The sequence below is a fragment of the Terrapene carolina genome, unplaced genomic scaffold, assembly GCF_002925995.2.
Source record: "Terrapene carolina triunguis isolate 2854851 unplaced genomic scaffold, T_m_triunguis-2.0 Scaffold234, whole genome shotgun sequence".
Classification (NCBI taxonomy): Eukaryota; Metazoa; Chordata; order Testudines; family Emydidae; genus Terrapene; species Terrapene triunguis.
This window is the reverse complement of record NW_020664585.1, coordinates 5,460,657-5,469,653: the sequence shown is the minus strand read 5'-3', so window position 1 is coordinate 5,469,653 and position 8,997 is coordinate 5,460,657. Positions and strand designations below refer to the sequence as shown.

At 41.7% G+C, this 8,997-nt stretch overlaps 1 protein-coding gene across 1 annotated transcript in view; it reads right to left on the bottom strand.

The window, feature by feature from the left end:
- Positions 1-5,476: 5,476 nt before the first annotated feature.
- The window catches only part of ATXN2 (ataxin 2), a 58,075-nt gene continuing 54,554 nt past the window's right edge, over positions 5,477-8,997 (bottom strand). The window contains exons 25-26 of the mRNA XM_029912639.1: positions 6,918-7,086; positions 5,477-6,115 (exon numbers count right to left, since the gene is read on the bottom strand). Coding sequence (XP_029768499.1) covers positions 6,087-6,115; positions 6,918-7,086 — 198 coding nt within the window. The 3' untranslated portion in view covers positions 5,477-6,086. The remainder of the gene's footprint in view (positions 6,116-6,917; positions 7,087-8,997) is intronic.

The window sequence follows — 8,997 nt, the reverse complement described above, 5'->3', positions numbered from 1 at the left end:
TACTGGAAGTTTGCAAAAGATGCTGTTCCCTCTAGCTCACTTTTGTGCATTTGACAGCACTTTGTCAAGTCAGTGTCTCCCTTCATGGAAAGGCCCTTAAAAATTCTGGCCTTAGAATTAAGTTCTATATACATAAATGGGACCAGGATTTCTGCACCATCAGAAACTGGAATTCTGCAGTCTCAATTTTTTATAAATGGTGAGGATAAGGGCACTGGCCACTTGAATTCCAAACACATTTCTAATGCACAAGCAGACTGCAAGGGACAGAAAAACCAAGACAGTCTCAACTTCTCTCTGCAACCCTTAGGAAGTGCTTGTTTTATAGGCTAAACTTCGCTTCAAAGCCATCATCATATCCTACTGACCACTAACCAACCCACACTTTTGGCAGGTATGCTCAGAGTATTCATTCAACAGTAGACAAGGCAGCCTTGGCCTACCTCATTCCATGATCACAGCAAGGCAGGAGAGTGGCTGTGACTGAAAGGGGTGTGAAGGTGGAATGCTCATCACAGCTCTCATGCCTGTTGGTAAACAAAGCACCCATGCTGCTTCTGGGTTGAGATTTTTGGCCTAAATCTTATTGTTTAAGTGCCAGCAACCAAATGTACACACATATGGTATTATGTTTAATTGCCAGGGCCTTCTTTCTGGACTAAATGGAACTTGCTTTTCTTATTTAATACAATATACACCAAGTTTGTCGTCATTCATTCAGTGCTCCTATGCAAACAAATCCAGGAATGTGACTATAAGTTCCTTCTCCTGGTACCTAGTTGGAAAGTTGCTCTGATTTTTCACCGAAGTTGCAGTTGTTTCCTTCTAGAATTTCACTGTCAAGTTAGCCAAAGCTAGGAAGAAGCTTGATCATTCAGAATGAAAGGCTGGCAGACCACTCCAGTTCACCACTGAAGGGGATTGTGTATGGAATCTGAAGAATTGTACACCTCCAGCCTTCCCCAGCAGTGTTCAACCCATCTCATTCCTTTCCTTCTCCAGCCAAAGGTCTACTTTCCCTAACTGGGCAAATATTCTTCCAGTCCTTCCCTCTGTTGCTCCAACAGAGCCTCTCATCTCCCCCTCACTTTGGTGTTGGGGTCCTAAAACCAATTATAATGATAATTGCAGGGTCAGTTCTTTAATCTATTTTCCCAGGTTGTGGGAGGCTGAACTTCTCAGCATTCCATCCCTGCTTAAAAAGTAGTTGGCTTGTGATCCATTTCCAAGTCTGACTTAGTCCTGGCCGTACAGAAGAGGAAGGGAATCTATTTCATAACTAACTCAGGATACACAATGCTCTAGTAGAAACCTGGGGACAAAATGTTAAGCCCTTGAAATATAAGCGACTTCAAAGTAATTTTATGGACTTTTCAAAGATCTTTTTGCTAAGTAACTAGTGAAGGTGTGTGGCATGTTTCAACGTAGACTTTTATTGTAAGATTTTTTTATATTTAAAAGCACATTAACAACATCTTGTAGGCCAAGGAATTAGCCGCATTTATGAAGCGTTCTCAAGACAGTTGCTTTCAATAGGCACAGCCTTAGCAGGATGAAAAGGCAAAGGGGGGCACTGAACGTTCGCATGTCTCACCTTAGCAGCTGAGCACAGTTGCCTTCTCACCTGGACTACCGGATACCGGGGAACACTGCCAGCAAGCTGCCTGCTTTGGGCTAAGTTCTCAGCCCCTGCTAGAGTCTCAGGGTCCAGAGAAGGGGCACACACAATTAAATCTGATTGGTTCCAAAGTCTTACCGCTGAGGCTGACTGATTGAAAACAGCTTGTCGAAGGGCTGGCACCAGAAAGGAGACCAGCATTTCCGGTCTTCCACAGCAATAACAGGTGGCTGGACTAATGAAACGTTTCTCTTTTCCTAGCAGCAAGTTAGGGCTGCACTCCACAGTGAAGACGTAACAGTATGTAGTGCCTCAACTAGCTCAGCCTAGTGCCAGGCAGAAGCCTGGTTTAGCAGGTAACTGTGATAGAGCCTACTGGCTGTGCCAAAAGAGAAACAGAGCCCTCCCGCCCCCAACTCTACACCCCCTTATTCTTATGAAAAGCCTTATTTGCTATTTGCTGACAAACAGGTACTGCCTACAGGCAACTCTTGCATGTCCTCCTGGTAGACAGGCCGTGCAGGAGAAGTTTGTGTTATCAATATGAAGTACCATTCCGGTCTAGCCCACTGACTAGGCTAACCCGACAGGGAAAGGCTAACCCAGCATTTAAGAACAGGGTACCTAAAACACCGACAGCAACCTCATTGATCCTTTTGCGTCAAGGCTGCGTTCCACAGCGAAGCTTTGAGGAAAAGGTCCAGGTCCAGCAGCGGAAGCATCAAAGCCAACATCATCCAAAAGGCAGCTTAGTCTGTGCCCCAGTGACGCAATATTGATTGACTGTTGCTATTCCTTGGACCACAGAAAACGGTCAGTTTAGAGCCGATGTGGTTTTACTTTCCTATGCATATAAGGTCTTTCAGTCTTGACTGACAAGTTTGAGTACAATATTCCGTATTTCAACGTAAAAGCTTGTTGTATGAGAACAGGACGTTATCTTAGCCAGCACATGCCCACAGCGTAAGAGTTGAGAGTGCATTCTATTGTTCACTGCCTTTTTATCCCATAGGCAAATTAAGGCCAACAAGGGTTTTGTTGGAATCAAGTGCATTTATTTCAAAGCTCTACTTTTCATCAACAGAAGAATTCTTGTATAGTAGATTTTCTATGTATTATTTCTGTATGTACTGTACAAGTAACTTATTCTTGAATAATGCAATTTTGCTATAATGTACAAATCTGCTCTTAAATAAATTGTTTTTAGAATCCGTTTGTTCTTATATTAATACTTTTAGCCTAATTTTCTCCAGAAGCTCTCACTGACTTGCCAGATATTATTTCAGCTCAGTACTAATGTGGACACGAGAACAAATGGATATAAACTGGCCGTCGGGAAGTTTAGGCTTGAAATTAGATGAAGGTTTCTAACCGTCAGAGGGGTGAAGTTCTGGAACATCCTTCTGAGGGAAAGTGGGGGCGAAAGACCTCTCTGGCTTTAAGATTAAGCTTGATAAATTTATGGAGGGGATGGTTTGATGGGATAACGTGATTTTAGTCAATAGGTCAGTAACGTGCCATCGCTGGTAATTAGTAACAATGGTCAATGATGGGATATTAAAAGTTACTACAGAGAACTTTTTTCCGGAGGGTCTGGCTGGAGAATCTTGCTCGCATGCTCAGGGTTCAGCTGATCGCCATATTTGGGGTCAGGAAGGAATTTTCCTCCAGGGTAGATTGGCAGAGGCCCTGGAGGTTTTTCGCCTTCCTCCGCAGCATGGGGCAGGGGTCGCTTGCTGGAGGATTCTCTGCGACTTGAAGTCTTTAAATCATGATTTGGGGACTTCAACAGCTGAGTCAAGGGAGAGAATTATTCCAAGAGTGGGTGGGTCAGCTTTTGTGGCCTGCATCATGCGGGAGGTCAGACTAGATGATCATAATGGTCCCTTCTGACCTTAAAGTCTATGAGTCTATATTGGACTAATAGCTGCTAGAGTACACGAGCCCTCCCTCCCCACTTTTAGAAATGAAAGTTACATGAATGTATGATGGTGTTGTAGCCATGTTGGTCCCAGGATATGAGAGCGCCAAGGTGGGCAAGGTCTTATTTTTTATAGAACCAACTTCTGTTCGTGAGCCAGACAAGTAGAGCCATGTGTGGATACAAAATTTGTTGGCGGATCGGATGCAGATACATGGTCCACAGATAGCCGCAGATATCAAACGGATATCCGCATTTTTGCAGGTCTCTAGAGACAAGCTTTTGAGCATACCTCACCCAGTGCACTAAATGCCCCAACAACAACAACGTGGCTGAAACCAATCATTACGCTCTTGAATGAACTCACACAGGAAAACAATAAAAGACAAAAACATCACATCACCTGTGAGCGAACACTTTTCACAAAATGATCATTCTGTATCTGACCTATCAGTCTTCCTCCTCAAAGGAAACCTGCACAACGCTTTCTAAAGATGAGCCTGGGAGCTTAAATTCAGATCTTTGCTAGACACTAAAAATCATGGACTGAAAAGAGACACTGGATTTATGGCTTATTACAACAATCTGTAACCTGCTAACAATCCCCCAGCTACTTCCTCTCCCTTCCTTCCCTGTAAGTGGAGGGGCCACATCGCCTTGAATGGTCCCTTGAAATATGTTAACTACTCACGCTAAACAATCTGTTTCATCTTGTATTTAGCTCTGATACTGCAGGTAAGTTGCCCAGACCTGAAGAAGAGCTCTGTGTAAGCTCGAAAGCTTGTCTCTCTTGCCAACAGAAGTTGGGCCAACAAAAGATATCATCTCCCCCACCTTGTCTCACAGTTACATGAATGTTTGATAATCTACTTCAACAAGCTATGCTGTGTTCTTTATGAATAGAGTATTTGATGAACAGAAGTACAAGGTATATTTACTCACTTGGTTATTTAATGGTTTTATGCCCCCTAGTGCCTGTCAGAATTACTTCTGTAGAGCAGTGACATTTTCATTGTACTGTGTCCACATAGTGGATTGACTTACAAGACTAACTATAGTGTCAAGTACTATTTAGCCTCATCTTGCACTGAGCCCTGGTATACTTTGCCAGCTATATTTAATATGTACATATTTACACAAACATTATTAACTCACCTTTGAAATGCAACAACTGGTTTGTACCTTAATAGGTCACTGTTTTTCTCCTCCTATCCTATCCATTAACTTTTGGTTAGCAGATGCAAATATGCTCCATAAGGAACAGCGGTGAAGACCACAGTACATGTTATGGACATGGGCTGAGGTAGCTCACATTTGCGTGAAGTACTAAACACATGAAATTCACGTACTTTTCTTCTAGTCTTTTTCGATAATTCTATCTCATATTTTGCCCGTCACTACCGCAGCTTTTTCTTGCTCAGCCTGGCAAGTAGCTTCCCCAAACACCAACACACACGACTGACCTTTGCAGCGTCTCTTCTGTCCCAAGCATCAAGACTTCCCATTCGGCTTCTTTCAGAAGATGCTACATTGTGGACCGAAGCTACCGCAGTTGAATCTAGAGAGCTAAGAACATAAGAACGGCCAGACTGAGTCAGACCAAAGGTCCATCTAGCCCAGTATCCTGTCTTTCGACAGTGGCCAATGCCAGGTGCCCCAGAGGGAGTGAACAGAACAGTTAATCATCAAGTGATCCATCCCTGGTCGCCCATTCCCAGCTTCTGGTAAACAGAGGCATTTAAAGTAGGATACTTTGACTGAAATAATATGTATGGTAAATTAATAGTTATACCAAACCTCCTTATGTCTTGCATAGAAAAACATGTCAAAGGTTTGACATCATATACTATTTAAATTTCATAATGCCAAATCAATTTTACCTGACATTAAATTGGACAGAATCTTAAAGCTAGAGAAACATACACACACCAGATTGATCAGTTTTTAAAACTTTTTTTATTTTTTAATTTTTTTTTAAAGTTTTTATTTTATATTATCTACAAAGTAAAAGTTTTCTTAACTTAAAAGTTACATCACTGTCTTGCAATAGTGATCACTTCATCAAACGTGATTTATAAATAATAATCCATCAGTTTGACGATTAGAATTTTTTTTTACTGAACCTGTTTCAAGTTTATTAGACGTAAAAGGGATCTCCGAGTCTTGATTTTTAGTGATAATAGCAGCAAGAATCACTTGTGTTACTTCTTTTGCTAGCTGATGAGTTCATAACTTTGAAGGGTCATTAAAAAATAAATAACTTCCAGTTTTCAGCAAGCAGAGTTTGGGCACCTGCAGGACTCTGATACAGTGTATGGAATTATGGAATAACCCACAAGTTCCCACATGCCTCTACTCAGTCCGAATCTCTCCCACTGCAAGATGAACTGTTAGCATTCCTATTGGATGTTACAAGAAATCAAATTTTTTTTTTTTTAAACAAAATAAATGAAATTCTAGTTTTCTGTGCTTCCAGTTGGCAGAAGCAGTGGAAGGAAGGTATTTGGCCTACAAAAGGTATCCAGCCTTTGTTACTCCAGATCAGCCTTACAACTGCTGTTGGTGGTGGGCTTGTACTGCAAAAAAGAGAGTGCAGGTGTAAATAGCAGATTGAGAAGCCATACAACAATGTGCTAGTTAATCAAATCACAGGATAACTATTTAGCTCAAGTCTGTAAAAAAACCTGCATTAAGATGTCCTTTGGCTGTTTTTCTATCTAAACCCTAAGAAAGCAACATTTATTTTCCCCACCCATTCCGCACCACACAAAACCAGGTATTAGTTCACTGTACAAGTTCACACCCTGCTTGGGGAAAAAACAGGATTTGAGACACCTAGGTAAGAGTTACATTTAAGGAGCAACAAAACAAGTAGGGCCTGGTTTTTCCCAAGCAACAGTACTGCAAAATGTCGCTCTTGGGATAAAAAGTCAACTTCAAAATGCCATCTGCCTTCAGCCATTAGTTGCCAGGAATACTCGTATCCTTTTTACAACTATCCTCAAGACACTGTATATATTTTACATGTACAAAACTTGGATCATTACACCATAAGCCACCTAGATATTCTACCCCCAAGACAAGGGCAGGCGGATATTGTCCTACACACACTGAAGTCTGCATAATATGTTTCAGTCATACAGAAATAAAGTCTTTGCTAACTTCGTTCATCTTGTATGCATACTAAGTTCACATTTGGAGCAGCAAAATATAAATACTAACTGCAGAAATACTGTCTGCCACCTTCAGCAGTTTGCCTCTGTAAAAGGACATCTTACGGTTTTTTGTTTCTAACCCAAACCTGGCTCATAACTGTTTTGCTCACTAATTTGACCTGGCTCAGTTAAGGTGCAGGTCTCACACGCACACACTCCTCACCTGAAGGGTGCGTCATATAGGGGAAATGTGTTGTTGTCGAGACTGGAATGGGCTGTAGTGCACTTTGAGCGATGGCGGCTTGGGGACCACCAGGTGGCTGTGTCGTCATTAGCATCATTGGAGCATGGGCAGTTGGGTGAGAAGGAACCATTCCTGACTGTACATGAGCCTGAAACAAAGAGCTCTTTAGTATAATGGTCACAAGGAGGCAACACTCCTGGCCACATGACTAGCAAAGATTCCTCCAACTGTAATAGTAAATCCTGAGATTTACTCCATTTTAAGTCAATTGGCTAGAATGTGCACATAGGGAGTAAGTTTGAGATTTTAAAACACAAGGTGTCAAATCCTTATTCTTGGCTTTGCTGACATCTCCTCAGTTTGGGCAGGAGCTCATGGCTGACTAAGCGCACTGGTAAAGGATACTTTTGGAATATTATTTTAATAAAATCTTTAGACATTTTGTTAAGAATTGAGAAGCATTTCCTATGCAGAGAATGAACTGGACACTGCACACAAATAACAGGCCCTTATATAGGCCTTTACATACATGAAGAGCCACCATCCCCTTCTCAGTACCTCATAGGAACGCATGGTTGTAAGGAGGAAGGAAAAGCATGAAGCAAAGGCAAAGATTTCTACATTTTTCCCCAGCAAAAGTCTCCAACAAAAACTTCACACCTCAATGAAATGAACTTGGTTTCTCACCTGTCTACAATTCCCAATTTCATCACGTTCACCTGTCCTAGATGCCCATTGTCTCTCTAATGTCCAGTCTCTCTCTATAGCTATATTCGCTCCCACATAAACAGTTGAAAATTCGTAATATCCCCCTTCATTCCACTATGTAATGCAGCTAGCTCAGATCTGTTCTATTTTCAGTTAAGCTCACAATATCACAGTTCTTGTGTACTGAAAGCATTCATAATTAATCCCCAAAGGAAAAGTGAGCTGCATCTGTCTCACTGCTTAGCACCTTATAAGCAAGTAATGTATCTCCTCAGTTGGTGGGGAAACTCCTGTCACTTATTAGTAACGCTTCCTGACAGGAGGCAGTCAGAGGGACGATCTATATTTCCTAGGTGAAAGCCCTATCAATCTCGAGCAGTAATTTCTCAATTACAAGATGACCCTCAAAAACCAGACAGCATTTAACACTGTCCATGTTTAGATTCAAACAAGTTTTCAAAAGAAAATTGGTTTTGCCCATTTTAGTTGTGGGTGTGTTTTAAGTGAACTGGCAGAGGAAACTCAGATGCCAGACACCACTCCAGACAGTAGCAGGCACTGGCTAGGACTTCAGACTCATTCAAGTTAGATGTGCAGAAAGGGCAAAGTTCCCATGTGGCTAAACCCTGCGACTCTTTCCATAAGCACTACTTTTACTGTATCACGGTCAGCCTTAATCAGACTGGCATTTGATTAACAGAACTCCTCAAGTTGTAATATAGCTTCCAAGAAGCCCCTGAAGGCATGAGAACTAACTCCCAAATCATACTAAGGACCCTGTTTGTGCTCAACAGCCATGCTTTCCAAACCTCATGCATTACATCCCTCATGAACACCAGCATTTTTGCTTTGACCAAGCAATGCTATTATAACCATAGCAGCCATGCTCAATACAGACATGCATATACGATTTTTTTGCCACGGTAATGATGCTTTGCAAAACTTGATGCTTAGGTGCTGACTTTTGTAACATGCTCAGAGTTTTGTGAGTCAGGGATTCAATTAGCACTGAGTTACTGATTGTCTTTAAAATGAAATTAATTTAATCCCTTGGTGTGAGCACGTCTGGAATTCCCACCATAAAGTGATAATGAATTTCATGATAGAATTTAGCATTAGGAAATCCCTATCTCTGGTGCTTCGGGATTATTATTTGTTTTTCCTGTAAGCAGTTGAGGTAGCCATTTCATAAGAGATTTTTAGATAGATGAAGCTATCATTCCTTCACTAGAGGCTTATGGGGCACTGCCCCAGCCTGAGAAGCCATCTGGAACTTTGTACATCTTTTGAGATGTCCATGCCTGTTGTTGTTATGTCTGTGAAACCAACAGCACAGAATTCCACAAGCCAA